Source organism: Oreochromis niloticus, linkage group LG3, assembly GCF_001858045.2.
Source record: "Oreochromis niloticus isolate F11D_XX linkage group LG3, O_niloticus_UMD_NMBU, whole genome shotgun sequence".
Taxonomy (NCBI): Eukaryota; Metazoa; Chordata; class Actinopteri; order Cichliformes; family Cichlidae; genus Oreochromis; species Oreochromis niloticus.
In genome coordinates this window covers 69627337-69647145 of record NC_031967.2, presented here as the reverse complement: position 1 = coordinate 69647145, position 19809 = coordinate 69627337, and the positions used below count along the sequence as shown (strand labels likewise).

Here is a 19809-nt window from a genome sequence, read left to right as displayed (position 1 = left end):
GACTTTAAGTCAAATAAATGATAATTCAGCAAATGTTTACACAGTTACTTACAGAAAGATTATTATGTAGGTGCAGCTGTCTGCTCAGCTTTGCACTTTTTGATGGACTCAAAGAGATCTGAAGTTTTCTTTTGCCCTTTACAACAAATCTCACACGTAGGAAATCAAAGTTCTTTGTTTTTTTAAGTAATTAGAATGTATCAATGGTTTTGTATTTGTTCATTTTAAAGAAATACAGATGTGTTAAAATCCCCTGAAACACTGTTCCTGTTTTATTTCCAGTCACTAATTCCAAAGTGTTTACTGTCAGGCTGATGACCACAAACAGCTTCTTTTTTCTGTTCTCCCACTTCAGCACAGAGAAAGGAAGTGAATATTCACAGGTACACACAATAACAGGAATCTTTGAAATCACTTCACAAACAGACAGATGATAACAAAAGAACAGAAACATTTTTAAAAATAGCTCCATGTTTAGGTAGAGCTTGTTTTAGAGATGATGAATGTACATAAACTGTACACACTAGCAGGAAATCAACTCACACAGAGTCCATCTGTACCAATAATACTCACTGAACCAGTTTGACCAGGATAGTGATGAACACACAAACACACACACACACACACGCAAACACACACATACTCAGTGCTGCTGATGATCGGATGATTGTAATCAGTAAATTATTGATCTAACTCTCAGATCATTCTGAGGTGACGACTTCATGAAGAATTTTCACGTCTTTCTGAGACTCTCTTCTCCACAAACTCAAAGCTGACTTTAAAGATTCCTCCAGATGTTTTCAGAGTAAACACTATCAGATCCATGTGTTATTGTTTTATTTTTTTCAGGAAATGTAGGCAAGAATAGATCTTTGCTGTAACTTGTTTTGAGCAGCCACATATCCCAAATAGTCATATGAGCCTTCAGGTTACTGAGAAAGCACTTTGCAACCACTACTTGTTTCTGTTCCTGTATTCACAGACGTTCACAGACTTGGCAAAGTTTAGTCTTTAGACACTGACAGCTGGAGTGGGCAGTGTAAAACTGATTAATTTTGATTTTAAATTAATTGTAACTTTTTTCTGATTTAAATTTCTTTTTCAACCCTGAAGATGTTTCCTGGTATGATTGTGGTTATGAGCCGATGATGTTATGCTGAGAAAAACTACCAGATGGAGACAAGAACAGAATAAAGTAAGTGGTTTTGATCACAGTCAGTCTGTTTAAGATTTTGACTAATAATGTTTTTGTTTTGTTTTCTTACATTTATGAAGAATTTTTTCTTCATCTGTTGTTGTTGTTACCTTTGCCAAGGAGGTTATGTGTTTAGTAGCACTAGCATGGCTGTGATTCTGTCTGTCAAAGTTCAATAAAACTTAAAAGTTTGTTTGTATTGACGTGTACCACCTTGTAGGGAATAATATCTGGGATCCTATATATCATGTTACTTTGGACCTCTGACCTTTTCTTTAAGGTCTAATGAGGACAATTTTTTCCCAAAAAATAATTTTATCTTTAAAACTTTGAATGAATTGTTTGCATTCACATTTAGGAAATGATCCTGGTTCATAGTATTATAAGAGAATATTAGTTCGACATATGCTGTAATATAATATTATATATAATATGCTTAAGTTGTTCGTCTCCAGTTATATAAACATCAATACCTCCTCCTAAATACTGTTCGCCTCATCAAAGTAAACATCTGTCATGCTGCTCTTATCTGATTCTTGTTGCACTACAAATTTCTGTACATTTAAACAGAACAAAGAAAACTAAAGGAATATATAAAAATATATAATTTTGCTCCCATAAAAGTACATACTGCCCAGACAGAGACCTTAATTCTTATATGAGGGTTTTGAGTTGTGTACAATTAAATATAATAGTGTATATTTTATGTGCCTAAGCATGTTAACATGGGGTTTTATTGTTATTCATTAGAACAAGTTGATGTAAATTCACAGAGTGCAGTGGAAGTTGTCTCCACATCTACCTGTGTCAGTGAAACAAGTCCACTTCCTGTTATGGTCACACCTTAGTTTGCATTTTTGAAATTTGTTAATCAAATATCTGAGCGTACAGTGGTTTCTCTGTGGCAAGGTCACAGATCTGGGTGTGTCTGTTTAAAACAGCAGTTTACTGGTCAGTTCAGTCAGTTTGGTACAGAGGAAACTTGTTACAGATCATCTTTACAGTTTTATTTGGAAACATTTACTTTTGTAAATCATATCTGTCGCTCAGAGATGGAGTGAGGAGTTGAGCCATCCGGGAGAGGCTCAGAATAGAGATGCTGCTCCTCCATCTCAAAAGGAGCCAGTTGAGGTGGTTTGGGCATCTGACTAGGATTCCTCTTGGACACGTCCTGGGTGAGATGTTCTTTGGATATCTCACTAGAATGAGGCCATGCAGCAGACCCAGGACATGCTGGAGAGATTATATCTTTTGTCAGCAGGGAGAGGGAGAACTGGGCTTCTCTGCTTAGGCTGCTGCCCCTAGGTCCCATATAAACAGAAGAAAATGGATGGATTGATTAATCTAAATCCTATTTTTTTCCATCCTGATGATCAGAAGAGTGTTGGAGGGTTTCAGAGATCCTCCAGAACAACAGTAAGTGTTTAAAATGACGTCTTTCAGTCTTTTAGTTAATCTGACAGGTTGACTGAAGTCTGTGAGCTTCTGTAGATTAACAGACTGTTAATGTTAATCCATCTGGACCAGGATTAAAGCTTCACTTTACTGATTTACAGATGAATGTCATGTGGAGTGTAAAGCATGTTATTTACTGTTGACTGAAAAAAAACCCATCATATTAAATGGATTCAATATGCTTTATCATCTGAAGAACCAAAAACTGTCAGACTCTGACACAGTATAAAGAGGAAGATCACGTCAATCTGATTACAGTCATGTGATTTAGGAGAAGTGCTTGCAGGAGTCACATAATATGTCTGCCTCTCTTACTTCCTGTGCTATTTGCTGCTTATCATGTTTCACATGTGGTTGGTTGTCCTGCTTGTGTTTCCTCACTAAATGTCCTCTATGTGGTAATATATATATTTTACTCCATAGTGTATAGTACACAAACATCTTTTCAATTTGAGAATATTTTTAATAGTTCAGCTAGAATAATTCAATGTAGTGTTTCAGTCCAACCTCATGGTAGCAGTGTTACCTCAATATAATACATTTCAAGAAGTTTAACTTTTGAAAAAAAATAGTAGATATTTCTTATGCTTATCTTATAAAGTATAAGCTACACATACTTGTATTTGGGCACTGACTCAAAGTAAAATTCATGAAACAGCAGCCAGTGACACTATAACAGTTTCATTTCTAGTGTTAACTCACTGTCAGCAAAAAGACAGGAAGTTAACATTTAATGGTTCCTCTTGGTCACACGTTACTCCACTTCTCTTCTGCTCAGTTTCATCACATTTGTCCTTTCTTTATTCTTTTATCTGTCACTGCACAAGAAGAGAAAACATAAACACCAAAAATGAAACAATAAATGAAACTAGAATTAAACAATCTTTGTTTTTTTCTCTTCAGATGTTTCTAAATTAAAAAAATAAGTAAAGATTAAAAAATTAAATAACTTTCTTATAAACTCACATAAAAACAAACCGTCAAGAGAAACCCCCCCCAAAGTACATTAAATTTAAGATTTTACTGTTTGGATCTATTAGTCAGTCAGTCTAAGCTAACCGGAGCTATGTTAGCTCTAATAACAAACACTGAACAAACAGATGAACCAACATTGAAAAAAAAAGAAGAAGAAGAAGCTCCACGTTCAGGTAGCCCTTAATTTTAGAGTTTATCAAACTTTACACAAAGCAGGAAATCTCATTCATACAGTTTTCTCACTGCTGAACCAGTTTAATAGGGATAATGCAAAAATACAACAATACCACAATGCAAACACACACACACACACACACACACACACACACCCTTTTCCACTCAGACAAAGCTGCTGGGCATTCAGTGATTAATTGGATCATTAAGTTACTAGTTTCACTTTTTATATTATTTTGAATTTAGGACCAATAAACACATTTTGTCACTTAATTAAGTGTAGTTCTTTAAAACAAAGGGAGCTGAGGAATCCCAAAGCAATTAATTTACAATGAAAAACTACTTCAGGTTCCGCGACCCCAATAACACACTAGGGGGAGCTCTTTGATCAACATTTAAAGACACACTAACAAGGTGCCACCACAAAAACAACTTTAAGTCAAAACAACACGGCAAAATTGGCAAGATCAACCTAAAGGAACAACATAACCATAACATGTACAGTAAAGACACTTTCCTTAGAATCAAAATGAAACAAAGTTTTCTTCCCACCTAGGTGGTTAGCTGTGCCAAGCAACCCACTTGTCCACAACAAAGTAATTTCAGCCTCAGAGATCTTGAAAGTTGTGCTCAGAGTCTGGAGTTGGAGCTTGCCCCTGACTCCAACTCAGATGGCATCGAGGGCTGGTAGGGTGCAAGATGATTAGAGCACATCCACCCTATTCCATTTGACCAGCTGCACTCTGTAAACCACATCTCACAGTCTGCACAGTGCATTGTTCAACCCACTGACTCATCAGTTTGGGAGAAAGGCCATTCTTGTTCTCTGGGCAGCAGACTCACACCTGCTGTCTAGATGCATGGCCTTTTCTCCTGCAGCGTGTATCATAACTCAATTCAGCCAGGAACCTGCATCACAGATGGCCTGTCTGTCATCTCATGTAACTCCCATAACTGTTCTCAGAGATTATGGAGGTAGTCCATTCTGGGTTCACTGGACAACTCTGTCTCAGGGAGAAGCCCGAATACCAGGTCTATTGGGCTACAGAGGTCATATCCAAACAGTGCACTCAAGCACTTTTTCCATTAGTACCGACTCAGATTGGCTCGACACGACCTGATGTGGTATGACTTACCTCCACTCGATGGTGGCACTCGATTTTGCTGGAAAAATTGAGTGCCACTATCTTATAGCAACATGGCCAAAATTCTATCATATCACTTGAATGCAACACAAATGGCACAAGAAAGTCGGACATTGATACGATGTTAAACCTATTACCTGGTCTGTGACTCGGGGAACACAGTGTCGCTTCTGTGCAGCTATTTCCCACCTTGCTCTTCATGGTGAAAAGGGCAAAGGTTTTCCATTCGTCAGTGGTAAGGGGAATAGGTCAAGTATGCCCACCCAAGTCATTCCACCTGATCCTGTTCCAAGGAGGCATAGGAGCATTGTGGACAGTCCCTTCTGGACAGTGCAAGCAGTGAACATAGTGCTCTAAGTCTTGGCAAAATTCTGACCAGTAGAACTTGAACTGAAGTCTTTGTAAAGTCTTGGTGACTCTGAAGTGACCCGTCCTTACCAAACCATGAAATCGCTGTTCAAAGCACTATGTCTTTTTCTCCCTCTCTCACCACTGACACTCCCAAAACTTTGCCACATGTTGCCATTTTTTGTTGTTCCATCTAGTGCATTTTCCCTTCCATAGTAAAGAGTGTTACATTTTTTTCTTTCCCTTTGAAAATTATTTTTTTTAATGGTTTCTTCAATGGCATTGAAGTCCTTGACCAACCATGAGAAAAAACGATGCCAGGCCAGGGAAGCACGGCTCTGCAACATGTGAGAAATGAGACAGTGCCCACCTTCACTGTGCTCACCTTTGCAGGGTCAGTGGAAAACCCTGCAATGCTGACAGCATGACCAAAAAAGGATGTCTCCTTTTGGAGGGCAGAGACTGATGTGGTGTGCATCCCCAGTGTCAATGTCATTTTATACCATTAGGGATCTTTTACTTGCCAGAGGTAATGGCACTCCAGTTTTCTTACACTGGATGAAACCCCAAAACATCTTTTGTGGTGTGAATTTCCACAGCCTTAGTGCCAGTTCTGGTCATGTCCACCATAGCTTTCTATTTTGCCAGCGGGTCTGGATCAGTGATGCATTAATCTTGTTTATTGGCTAGCCAAAACTTCTATTCAACATTGCAGAAGATATCTTTTTTCCTAGCATTCTGCAACATTCACCAGTGACTGTGGTAATATGGACCTCTGGAGGCTTCTAACCCTGTGGTCTTGGGTCATTAGTACCAGGAAGATTTCTAGAAGAGTGTGGAAACCAAGGAGAGTGTGGACCCCGTGGAGCCTCTGAAAACTCCTCATATGGTGCCATTGATATCACAGTCCAGATACATCTGTCTTACTCAGATGTGACTTAGTGGGGGAGGAATGGTTTCTGAGAAGTGGCAGTTCCTCCATTGTGCTACCCCACCCCATTTTCATGATGGCTGTGATGCTGAACAGTAGCTGCCGAACAACTGTTCAGTTGGACAGCCATCTGCACTTGTAAAAGGTAAGTCTCTTGTGGCATAATGTGGCACTTTCATGACACCTTGTCAGGAAACTTCTGACGGAGGTATTAGGGACAAGTTTTACTGTCCCCCATAGTAGCCATTTATGGGGATGTGCTGCTCTATGAAGCTGCTGTCACCAGGGGTGAGCTGGTTGCCTGTAACCTCGGAGAATGGTGCTTTCTCAGCTAGTTCTCTCCATCTCCCACAACTAGGCAGGGGTGTGAGGCTCTGTCAGGTAGGTCAGAAGAATCTCCCCCTGGACTACCTTTTAGTGGAGGTAGGTCTCTCCTCTTGTTTATTCAAGTGCCATTAATGGCTTGTCGATGGGTGATAAGTTCCTCCATTTCTCTCATGTCTTATTCTTTTAAAATTGTTACCAACTCCTTATCCCACTCATGACACCAATGTAGCGAGCTGAGGAATCACACAGTATAGAATCCACAATGAAACACTAGAGCTTCAGTTAGTGCTCGATTCCTCCACAACAAAATTGTAAGTCGAAAAAACACAACAACATTGGTAGGAAAAAAACAAAAGAGCTGCATAATCATAGCAAGTGCAATAAACACAATGGCCTTAAACTCAAGAAAAACTGAATTAAATTTGAATTTAAACTTAAAATGTTACTTTAATTAAAATGTGGCTAATCCAACAACAAAATCAAGAAGTCCAGAAACCCTGAGCAGCATAGATGGAGAAACTATGAGGGCTGGCCGGTTGGTTAGCAGCAGAAACAGCTTGATCGGCATTGGTGGTGGTGACAGGGTAGATCAGGAGGCTTAGTCAGAGGCCAGCAATGGTGAAAAAGACTTTGATGGCATGGCCAGAGGATGTGGCATCAGTGGCCGTGACAATGGATGGCATCGGCGGAGTTGAAAGAACACCTCAGTTGGCTCAGCTGGGTGCTGATATCACAGATCTAAACCTTCCATCTATTTTGTTCTGCTTATCTGCACTTTAGGAGGCTTACTCCAGGCAAACAAGGAGGCCAAGGCTATAGTTCTCCAGAATAGCTGTGGTTTTATGGAGGCAACAGTTAAATGCTGCCTCCTACATAGTGCAATGTCTATATTTTTATAGTGAAAATATTTTGTCCTGCTGCTGTAAGGTCAAGGAGAATGAGGATGGTGATGAGTCCAGAGTCAGCTGCAAGCAGAAGATCATTCGTGATTTTTGCTGAAGCTGTTCCTGCACTATGTAATTAATGGAAGCCAGACTGAAACTGTTCATACAAATTACTTCCGGTGAGATGTCTATGAACCTGTGCAGCCACATCTTTTTGATAATTTTGGCTATGAAAGGCAAATTTGCGATATGCCTGAAGTTATTTAAATGGGTAGAGTCTGAACCATTCTTGTCAATATTGAGTTATCATTACAGTTGTAAGAGATGTTCGGTGTAGAACCAGAGATAAGAGAGGAGTGTATGATATTCGTGATCAACAAGCCAAGAGAGGGGAGTAGAAGTTTAACAGGATTAGTGGGCAGTGGATCAAGTTTACATGATAATGACTTACTAATATTAGAAGATAATCAAATTATTGTAGGAAATTCAAAACTACATAGAAAAGATGACAGTTGAATAGGAGAAAAATGCAGGTAGAACAATTGACCATATCACAAGAAGAGGGCAATTGTTGAGGAAGATCCACAATTTTGGTATAAAAGAAGTCCATAAATTTGTTACAGACTGTAGTAAAGTGTGTGTGTATGGCAAATGTATCTGGAGGTTGACAATAATGTGTAATGTAGAAAACAAAGTACGAGTGTTTCCTTGAGCGGACTGAATAATAGAAGTGTATTAAGAATATTTAGCATGATAAATAGCTTCTTTATAATGTTGTATATGACTGAGATACACTTCCTTATGAATAGTAAGTCTGGTTTTCCTGAAGAGACATTCCAGGTGAAGTACAACAGTTTTGAGTTGGCAAAGTTCCTATGAATACCATGGGGCAGAGCGAGAGAAAGAAACAGTTCGAGAATTCTGGGAATCCAAGGAGTTGATAAGTCCATTATTATAGTGAGATACCAAGTCGTCTATGGAAACTGAGGCATCAGCGGTTTATAAATTATTAATGCCAAGAGAAAGAGCTGACAGATCAGTGCCCCTAATATTTTTTAAAGTAATTAAGCAGTTTTGTTTATTTTTGTACATTGGAAGACTAAAACTGATCTGAAAAAGACATGTCCGATACAGTACAGTTCTTTGGGGTGACACCAGTACAGCAGACAAGATCCAAAATATGTCCTTTAGAGTGTGTGGGAACATCCATGTACTGGTGTAAGCCAAAATTGTCCAGACAGGATATGAAATCTCTTGTGGATGGATTTGATGTGCTGTCCACGTGGATATTAAAATTTTCCAGCAGTAGTCCATTTGGACATAAGAGTAGAAATTCAGCAAGAAAGTTAGACAAATCAGTAAAAAAGTCAGTGTTGGGTTTACAGCAACTAAAATTGTGGGAATTGGTTCGTCAATTTGTATCATTGTGGATTCAAATGAGGAATTGCCAGGAGCAGAAAGAGAAGATGCCTTATACGTGCTGTTGTGTAGGATGACAAGGCCACCCCCATGTCTTTAGCATGGAGCTGATGATTGATGGATGAGAGAGGTTACGGAGATCATTCAAGAAACACAGACCTGGGGCGTTTATCAATATGCGTACTTGTGCGTACTTGCGTTCTCGTGTACTCGTGATACGTCATCAGTCGGAGACCAAGTACTGTTCCAATTCAAAGTACGCATCACGCCGAGAACGCGAAAAAGTCCCGGATGTGTTCTCGATCCGCCCATTTTATCGAGCATGCATCGGTGTAGACTTGGGACAGCTATATATCCCAGAATGCATTTCGTCCAAAACTCAACAGCGGACTCCCGGCACATCGACCCCCCCCCCCCCCGCGCTTGCGGACTTCTCACTACTCAGGTTAAAGAAACCCCAGCAGCTGTTTATAGTATTGAGTGTCCACTAGAATAGAAATAAAAGCGTTCTAACATCTCACCTGCTTGTTTTTATTAAGGTATGTACATGTACACTATTTTTATTAATAGAGGTTTCACTACTGAGGTTAAAAATGATATATAAGTCACTTAGATCACTTCTAAATGTTAATGTTTGGTTTATTTCAGTGTTTTATTTGTTCCTGAGTAAACCGGTTTGGCTGTGATTAAAGTTAAGCTTCATAACATGTTACTCACAGTTAAATTAGGAGGGGACGGCAGTAAAAACTCCGGACCTGTGACATCATCACGTACGCTGGTACAAATCACGAGTCCGTGCTCGCGTACTTGAGAATTGAGAGACGGCCCACGAGTCCGTGCTCGCGTTCTCGGCGGGTACGTACTCCCGTGCGTTCTCGGCGAGTACGTACTCACCGAGAACGCGAGTACGTACTCGCGTACTTGGGCATTGATAAACGGCCCTGGTTTAGCTTTCACCTCTTTTCTTATGACTCACTTTATGACGTCACTCTAATGCGACTACCATCGATACACTGAATCGCAAGTGCGTAGTTTCAACGAGCGGTGGCGAAAGGACAAATATTCTTAGCTTTGCTTAAACTTTATATTTAATCTTTTATATTTACGTCTCAAAGTCATAGTCTTTTATTCACCGAAAAAACAATCAGTTTAGGAAATTTAGAACAAACTTGGTGTTGGATCAGTAGATCTCGAGAACACGGAAATGTTTGCTGTAACTGCGTCACTCCGCTCAACTTTGCTGTTTGTAGGTGTCTTCATGTTTGTATCCGCAGGTGAGGTTGATAAACAAAATGTTGTTTCCCCCTGAGATCAACAATGAAAAATGTATAAGTGTGGTTTACATTTTACCGATACTTCCCAAATAATTAGTTTCATGTCAGTTCCATTTGTTTGAGTCCGTGAACGCATCATGAGGCTGGGTGGAGTCTTCACTTGTTTTATCGTAGAGTTAGCATCTTTGCTATCTGTACCACTGCGGGGACTGTCCATCTGCCTAAAGTGAGCTCTGTTGTTGAAATAGTGGCAGTGCACACATTATGTGCTTTAATCGGTCTGTGGGGTCTGTTGCTCGTGTTATTGGTGGTCTGTCTGCCAGCCGGGGAGCAGAGCGAAGTGCTAACACACAAAAAGCTCCCGGGTGTTAAAAATAAAGACAAGTGTCACTACAGTCACAGTCTGTGCTTTTCGTGCTTTAGTTGTTGACCTTTGACGTATTTTAGCTTCTCTTGTTCTTGGTGAACTCCAGTATCACTTCCTGCAATTTTTCGGCCCACTTGCCAAAGAGTGAACATTCAGAAATGGTTACGTCATCGGCTTCCGGCAATGTACCGTCAGGATCTTGTAGAACTGAACCTGAGTACATCTGGGCTGGGTGACCCCCCTCAGCAAAAAGTGTACACAGACTAATTTGTGGGACCATAAAAAAACAGCTTAATGTGTGTGAAGACCTGTTGGAACGCTGCAGTATAGAACTGACCTTAGTCCTCTGTCAAAAATCTGCAGGAGTTTGGCTGACATCTTACGTCACTGCTTGAAATGCAGAACTGAATTTAAGATGATCAAGGGCGATCTTTTTAAGGCCCAAGTAAGCCGTCCAGACCCTTTTTGAACATAGAAAAGGCTCTTTCTTTCCCTGAGCTGAAAAGAGTCAATTTGCGTTTAGAAATGCCAAACAATGAAGCAATTCTCATCTTCATCATACTGTTTAGATAAGATATGAGATGAGAGGAAAAGGAGTTGCACAGAAGGGTGCTGTGTAGGAGTACTGCACATGTGATGGTGCAGGATAATAAAAAAGGTGGAAATGACAGTGAAGCAGGTTGCCAGTAGCTCAGGAGTGTACCATGCTGTTGCTGTGGTGGGGCAGACACAGTCTGTAATGGTGTAGTAAGATAAGATGACCTTTATTAGTCCCACAGGTGGGAAATTTGTTTCTTGGGAGGCCCAAGAGACAAAAATGGTATAGAGATGCTGGCATTACTGTGGGATTATAAAGACAGTGAAATGAGTAGCTGAGTTTGAAATCCTCAGATATCTGGGCATGTGTTGCGCCCTGCTGGGATGGAGATTCGGTGCTGGCTGCCCATCATATAACTCTCTCAGTGTAGCCAAAGTGGGTGGTGTAGTTTCGGTATGTGCTGGCTTAAAGTACAACTTCTGAAACATATGTTGGAACGCTGGTCTTTACAAGTCTTCTGTAAGAAAGAGTGTAGAAATTCTGTAACTGTCTTTAACGTGTCTGTGGGACTTTAACAAACATTGGGTGCACCTGATTGATTGCCAGTCTTAATTCAAATTCAGTGCAGCCAGGACTGAACATATTGGGCTATAGTGTGTGAGTGTGCTTTTCTAGATAACAGAAATGTGCAATCCTACAATTATAAAAAATTATATAAATAAGAATAGCACCACCTTCTGGTGTGTTAGTGTGTGCTGCGCACCAATATTTCATAATGTCCACAAGAGGTCGCTGTAAGCCATAAATTGGTATTAATTAAATGTGGCTTAAAAGTTTGTTAATAATAAGATACAAATATGACAAACCTCCCAACAGCTATAGAGTTGGACAGGACTGTAGAAGTTCTTTAACTCATCAGCTGGATTGCTACCTTCCTCTCCTTTGCGCTAAAGGAACAGGATGAGCACTGCCAGAGCTACAAAATGACCTCCAGCAGGTCACTGGTGTGAATGTCTCTGACCAAATAATCACAACAAGGCTCATGAGGGGGACCTGAGGGGCCCTGCTTCCTGTGGTGAGAGTATGCAGGCAGTTCCTAAGGATGAAGAATTTTATATCATTGACTGTCCCAGATCACATGGTGAATCCAGGACACTAAATCCAGGCTAAATCTAGGATATTATGTTTCACTCCATCTAAATGTCCAGGAGCTCAGTGATGTGGTAAATGAACTGATGATTCTTATATGTCACTTTTCTATTCCACCTGAGCTCAGTGCACATTCACATTTGGCATGCAGACTGGAGCAGCCATGGATCAAACCACCGTACTTTAAATTGGATGACCTGCTGTAGCTGCTGAGCTTCATACAGCCACGGATGGATATCCACCTGTACACCTGTGGGTCTCTCATGTCTGCTGGTTGCAGCCCATGTGCTTGTAACATTGTATTGCACGTGTGAGCCATGCAAACTACTGAGTACCATTTTTGAGTTTCTGCAATGAAACTTTTGGGGTGTTTTTTAACTCAGCCCTCTGTATGTTGATACCTTTCCATCATTTTATTTGTGACACATCACCCAGTGCATAATAGTATAGATGTCATCATTGTTTCTTTCCCCATTGAGATCTGGTGTGTTTTCAAAGTGTTCCTTTAATTTTCTGAGTAGTATATTTATGAAAGAGTTGCTGTCATTCATAATAAGCTCCTGGTTTATTGCAGAAAGTGGTACAAACAGCAGTGCTTTAACCCTCTGAGGTCTCTACTGAACGTGATGAGTAATTCTAACCCTGTGCTACTGAAATATGAGATTTATGGCTTTTGAAAAATGCTCCAAACTATAAGGAGAGAAAAAAACACAGTTTGGTGTCAGCAGGAATATATTAAAGTTAGATCTGCTCACAGGTGGGTGTGCAGCGGCACTATATGCATTTAATGATAGCTAGAACAAACAGTTTATTTGTCCTCCTCTTGGATTATAGTTACTGTAACTCCAGCTTTGCCCTTCCATAATCTCCACCTTATCCTCTCAGTGTTTACAGCTCTCATTTTGTTCAGTATTGGTGCACACAGCGCTCTCAGTTCATCTGATGTTTAAATAATACAGCTTTCCATTAGCCGACAACTAAAAACACATACAAAAAACCCACCCTGAGCAAAATCTCTGAAGTAACAAAGTCATTAGTGTTTAAGATGAATTGAATAAGTAAAATAATAGAAACAACCAAAAAGAGAAGTGATCAGTTGTACTTTGACCTTTAACCTCTCTGCTCTGTGTTGTTTCCTCTTTCAGACCAGAATGACATAACAGCTAAAGCTGGACAGGACGTCATTCTGCCATGTCAAGCTCCAAACAACAACATCATCTTAGGTGTAGAGTGGAGCAGAGCTGACCTTGGAAATAAATATCTTCTTTTTTATCGGGATGGGCGACTTGATCCAGACAACCAGCATCCATCTTTTAAGAACAGGGTGGATCTTCGGGACACACAGATGAAGGATGGAGACGTGTCTTTGATTCTGAAGAATGTGACAACTAATGACACTGGAACATACGAGTGTCGTGTTTCCCAGGAAGGAACTAACCGGAATAAGAGAGCCATTTTAGATGGTAAACCCATCAGCAGCATCACCCTGAGTGTTGTTGATCCTTCAGGTGAGTGAGTAGAGTTGAGTGTGTGTGTGATCAGAGGTGAAGCTGCTTCCTGGTTGTTGATGTTTGTTTCTAAAGATGTTGTTGATGAGACTTTGTAGAAAGCAGCTGGTCTGAGTGATGTGATCAGAGTGCAGTAGATAATGTCTGACAGCAGTTTGAAGAGGAAATGGATTCTGTTCTGTTCTTCACTCATCACCTACCTGACAGCTGACACCTCACACCTGTTTCTCACCTGCAGGTCAGACAGGAGGAGACACAGAGGATGGATCTGTTGGACTGATCGTTGGTCTGTCAGTTTCTGCTGTGCTTCTTGTTGCTGCTGTTGTTGGTTTTCTGATCTACAGAAAGCTTAAACAAAATCCAAATCAGAAATCATACCAGCCTCCTGCTGAACTGCAACCTGTTGCGAATGGCTGAGAGTTTTGTGCATGATGATGCTGGGTAACAAATTCCTACATCTCTGAGGCAAATGGAAGTAAAACAATATCGCCTTAAGGCGACTGTTGTCGTGATTTGAAACTGTATAAATAAAATTGAAAAGTGGTTTGATAAATAAGCTATGGTCAGGTTGAAATAACAGGGGGGTTGATATGCTCACTGTTCCTCAAGTAAGAAAAAAAATCAAGTTCAGAGACTATCAAGGAGAAGCAAATCTCTCAGCCCAACAGAAAACAAACGGGTATAAAAATGTCAGTATAACTGTGATATTAAAATGCAACTTAAAAAAGAAAAAGTTATCCAGTGTCTGTGGTATAAATAGATATTAGAGTGTGAGTGATCTTGCAAGAATTCAAGTCATTTTTTAAAAAAAACAATAAAATTATAATTTTACAGAAGATACTACTTTTAAGAAAATATTCAGAAAAGTTCAGTTCTTCGCATGTTCTGTTAGCATTTGGGGTTCTTAATGTGCATTGCTATATATTTCCTTCCAACTCTGAGTGTTTTTTTTTTCTCATGATGTATTATACACTTGTAAATTGTTATTATTAGCAGTAATGTTACTTTTGTTACTTTTTGCTGAGGCAGGTCTGAATCTGTTTGTACAGAATTATAAATGTTGGATTAGTGTTTGTGAATGAGGGCCTGTCAGTACATCTGTTTCCAGGTTAGTTATTCATTTATTCAGGGGAATGACCAAGTGGAACATTGAGGGATTCATATAACTGTCTTTTTCCACAAAAGAAATTGTATTCTTCTCAAGCAAAGCTATCTTCCACTGATGTCAGCAAATAACTTCCTTTGTTTCCCTTCAGTATTCATGAATTCCTCCATGTTACATAATTAGAGTCAATGAGTGTTTTATCTTCAGGTTCAGCTGTTTGTAAGATCAAATTTGTTCTGTGAGGTTTGAACAACACAAATTAATCCTCATGTAGAGATCAGCTGTTACAGTATAATTACAGACACTGACTGAACCCACTGACAACACAAACACTGTATATCACGATAAACAGATGAATTACTGTGGATTATAGATCATCAATAATCTCTCAGGTAGTGTTCAGGATCTATTTGGCTGCTATAACCAAGTGACTGAATCTTATGATGGAAAGTATAATAAAACCTAATCTAGAATTAACATCTGAACAGTCAGACGTTTCCCACTTTGATCTCTGAAGCTTTACTGAACTCTTCCTTCCATGAAGGAAACTCTTCAGTCTGTTCTCTTGTTTAATGTTAGTGTGTTTGTTGATAATAAAATTTTACACAACTGTAAATGTTTGACTTAATTGAGTCTTTAGGTTTTTATTTTAAGTTTTTAGATCTGTAGAGAGTTGTTCATGAAGAATTCATCTGCGCTGGAGTCAGTGAAAATAGATCACTTGTAAAGAAGAATAACATTAGAGAGTGTGTGGCACGTTCCTCTCACACGTGAATTAATATAAATATTTTCAAATGTTTATTTAAAAAACGCCTTGGCTGGAGTTTTAGGTAAACAGCTGCAAAAAACTTTGTTTGCATAACTCAGTTATTTTTTTTTTGAAGAAGTAACTATATAATTAATTGCCCAACATTGGTCATTATTTACTGTATTTTGCAGACAGAGTTACAGGACTCTCTCCCAGACCACAGACTCATAATACAAGTCAGAGCTTTATTGAAAAAAAAAGAAAAGAAAAGAAATTAAAGAAAGCTGTGTTTTCAAAATTGGAGTTCAAGTTATTTTTACTTCTAATAGTGTTAACATACATGAACAAGATTTTTTTTAATTGTCATTGTAAGTGGGCTAAAGCAGTTAATTAAAAGTAGTCTAACATAAATGTAAATGCTGTAATTTGATTATTTCAATAAACCATGTAACTTGGATGGATTAGATGCTGGCGTGACCACAGTGAACACGTCTGATGTCGCTCACAGTGGTCCAAGGGATCGCTCAGGGAGTGGCTAAACATGTTCTCTTTAACCATTGTGAAGGGGGCCAGAGAAAACTGCAGTCTGATATTGTTTAGTAAAGTTAGACACAGATTCAATATTGATTTTAGTGACCTCTGATTGATGTAACCGGGTGTCATTACTGCCGACATGAATTCTAATTTTACTGAATTTATGTTTATCCTTAGCCAGCTGTTTTACATTTCCCTCAATGTCACCTGCTCTGGCTACTGCAAGACAATTGACTATGGTTACTGGTGTCTCTAGTTTCACAGGTCTCAACACAGTGTTGCCGAGTGGGGAAAAGCAGTTAGACAAATGAACAGGTTGGTGGCATACCAGGGGCTTCTGTTTAAGACTGCTTTCTCCTTACTGTCACCCAGCCATCCTGTTTTCCTGGCTGCTTGGGACAATATGTGGAGGGAGACCAAACATGGCCTATGCTACCTTTGGCTGCGTTAGCTACAGGTTTTTCAAGGATGCAAAGCCGAGTCTCAAATTCAGTGATCTTGGTCTCAGGAGCTGCAAACAGGTCACATTTATTACCAGTATCGTTATTACTAAAGGAGGCCAAGGAGTAATTAAACATCTGACACAATGAGCAGGAAAATGCAGGAGTGAGAGTTGAAGAGGCCATGCTGCTAGCAAGTCAACTATGAGCTAAGCCAAGCTAGTGAATCCTTAAAGATACAGTGAGTGAATAATGTAAAAATAATTAGCAGGTCAATCAACAGACCATGTACTTTGGATAAAACATGTGATTACACTATGAAATAAGATGCAAGTTCCTCAGTTACACTAAAACACCACTGTGTTGTAACAGGAAAAGGAAGTGATACTCTAATGCAGAGAGACCCGACACCGATTGAGAGCAATGCACCTTATCACTTATCAGGTTTGTATATTGCCCTGTCATGGGCAATTTAAGCCTGGCATGGTCTTTAAGGGAAAATTGGCCCTGGATGATGGGCTGGAGAAAGAGTCATTCTCACAGCCCATATGTTGTCATGATCATAAGGACTGGCAAATGTATGGGGCAAAGTTGAGGGATACCAACTAAACATAGTCTGACTCTCCTCGACGCGTGGCTCAGGCTCTGGATCTAGTTCCCTGGAGACAGGTTAACCTGTGTTCCACTCAGGAGTTGTCCTAGGTGAGAGGTGGTGGGGCAGGGGTGGGTATATTTGTATCCTCCCATATTACTACCTACATATTGGGTTTTTCCCTGGTGGACAAGAGGGTTTCTTCCCTACACCTATGGTTTGGGAATATGTCCTAACTGTCATCTGTCCTTGTGTGCTGAATGGAAATTCAGAGTACCAGACTTCTTGGGTCACTGAGCGGAAGGTGCTCAATCTGGGGAGTACGTTATCCTGCTGGGAGACTTAAATGCTTGCGTGGGCAACAAAAGGGAGACCTGGAAAGGAATGATTGTTTCTCCATAGTTTCTTCATAAAGAAGACCTGGAAGACTTGCAACATAAGCACATGGCACCAGGACACCTTGGCTCACAGGTCAAAAATTGATTGATTAATTCTGACTAATTGTATCATCAGATCTGTGGCTGTATGTTCTGGATACTTAAAGGAAGACAGGGGCTGAGGTGTCAACTGATCAATACCTGGTGGGGAGTGAGATGAGGTGGCAGGATGAGACACTGGACAGTGGAGGTATCTAACAAAGGCCATAGCTTACAAGATCTTTAATTCCCACCTTGGTCAGAGCTTTAATATCATTTTGAAGGAGGCTGGAAGTAGTGAGTATGAATGGACGGTGTTTTGCATGCATTGTTGAAGTGACTACAGGGAGCTGTGGGCTAAATTTATTGGTGCCTATTGTGGCAGCAGTTCCAGAACTAGAGCGTGGGGAATGAAGGTGCATGCAGCTGAGGAAGGAGTAGAAGAAGGAGTCTTATCAGTCTTGGTTAGCTTTTGGGACTCCTGAAGCAGTGGAACAGTACCGGCTGACGAAGTAGAGTACAGCTTTGATAGTGGCTGAAATTGTGGAACATGACTTTCAGTTGGCCTCAAAGCAATTCTATGTATAATGTAATGTAAACCTTTGTGAATCCCATAGGAAATTAGTCCTCTGTATTTAACCAATTCACTGTCTGACGGGGGCCGATAGTTATAAAGTTAATGTATAACTACATGGTCCATATTGTTGACAGTAAGTTGGTTCCAGTCTGTGCTGGATCCTGCCAGGCTTGCTCTTTTTCACAGATTCAGTTCAGATTCTCCACTTTTGTGGTCTAGAGCTTTGCCTTTTGGAGATAATTCTCTATTCTCTTGCTCTCGGCGAAGGCGGTCGCACTTTTTTTTTTCCTCCTCCTCTCCTCTCCCTTAGCTTCCCTGCTTAGTTCTTATGTCCTTGTCTAGTCTCGTGTTTTTTGTATTACTTTTCCCTGGAACACTCTCTCACAGTCTGTTCTCTAAAACCTAAAAGAGGAATTATGGATTTGATCAACTGGTCTCTGAATGCGATTGACACCCCTTCTCAACGAGAAGTCTGGGCTCGGGTGAGCCTGACTGCTGAAATATCTACCTATTCGGAACCATGATAACAGGGTTCTTGCTGATCGGAGCTGGCTTGGCCCTGGCTTATCGAAGAATTAAGGAAGCGGAACCGGCTGTTCAAACCCCCACAAGGCTGCCCGCTGGGATTGAAACGATGGGACGAGGCGTGAGTTTCTCAAAAATGGCTCATCGGGTGCAGCACGGATAAGATCTTGGAGAACCGCACGGCTGCCGTGAATACTCAGAACAAGACCTCTGAGTGCAAACTGGATTATATCTGGAGGGGCTCGCTCGGAATAACACCTCTGAGCGCAAATTGGATCACATCTTGTGAAGCGCACTGCGGTCGTGAGTTCTCAGAACCTGCTCTTTGACCACAAGAATGACAACATCACGGAGCGTAAGTTTGATAATATCATAGAAAGCTCACGGCTCTCCAACGAGAGTTTGAGAGACCAGTGTTGGACTGTTAGAACAGCTTTGAAATTCTTATGAGTTGTTCGCAATAAAGTTTAAACCACCATCACTTCACGCGGATACCCCTTCGGCGCCAGCTGCAGTCTCAAGGCTGGAGCTGAACAACAACACCCTGATAACGACTGTGTTGAGACTGTTCTTCCCATTCTATGCAAGGCCACCTGGGTTGGCTGGAAGACTGTTGACTTAGCCTGGCAGGGCGAAGGACACTGTCTCAGCTGAACTCTGGACACATACACACACATACACACACACACACACACACACAGACATATACACATGCAGATATACACTCATCCCCCCTCCAAACGCCTTCGATGCTTATTCCCTTCAGATGCTGACGGTGGATCATGGAGACCAGCGCATAGGCTGCAGGCCCTGATGTAGTGTCTACATTGGCTGTCTCTCACCCTTTACCCATCCCTGTTGCTTGTCATGTGTTCTTTGGTGTATTAAGAGGTTTTTTTTTTCATGTGCTATGTGCAGAGGTGTTTTTTTTCTGTTCTCAAACTGATCTCCCTGTTGGAGCTCAGTCTGGTGGGAGTTATTTTTTTTCTCCTTATCTTTCCTCATGTTGTGTTTTTCCATGTTATACCCCTCTGACCTGTCTTCCCCATGTGATGTTTTTGTGTAATGTATATATGGTCGGAGGGTAAGATGGCGCCGCCATTGCATGCAATAGGTCAGCAGCCTTAACATAAAATTTCCCCTTGTGGGACTAATAAAGGTATATCAAATATCAAATAATGTG

At 40.5% G+C, this 19809-nt stretch overlaps 1 protein-coding gene across 1 annotated transcript; it reads left to right on the top strand.

The window, feature by feature from the left end:
• Window positions 1-9820: 9820 nt before the first annotated feature.
• Window positions 9821-15417, top strand: LOC102079310 (coxsackievirus and adenovirus receptor homolog). The gene is made up of 3 exons (XM_005462057.3): window positions 9821-10127; window positions 13327-13689; window positions 13928-15417. Exons 1-3 carry the CDS (start codon window positions 10058-10060, stop codon window positions 14104-14106), a joined length of 612 nt encoding a protein of 203 aa, XP_005462114.1. The 5' UTR covers window positions 9821-10057; the 3' UTR covers window positions 14107-15417.
• Window positions 15418-19809: the final 4392 nt, after the last annotated feature.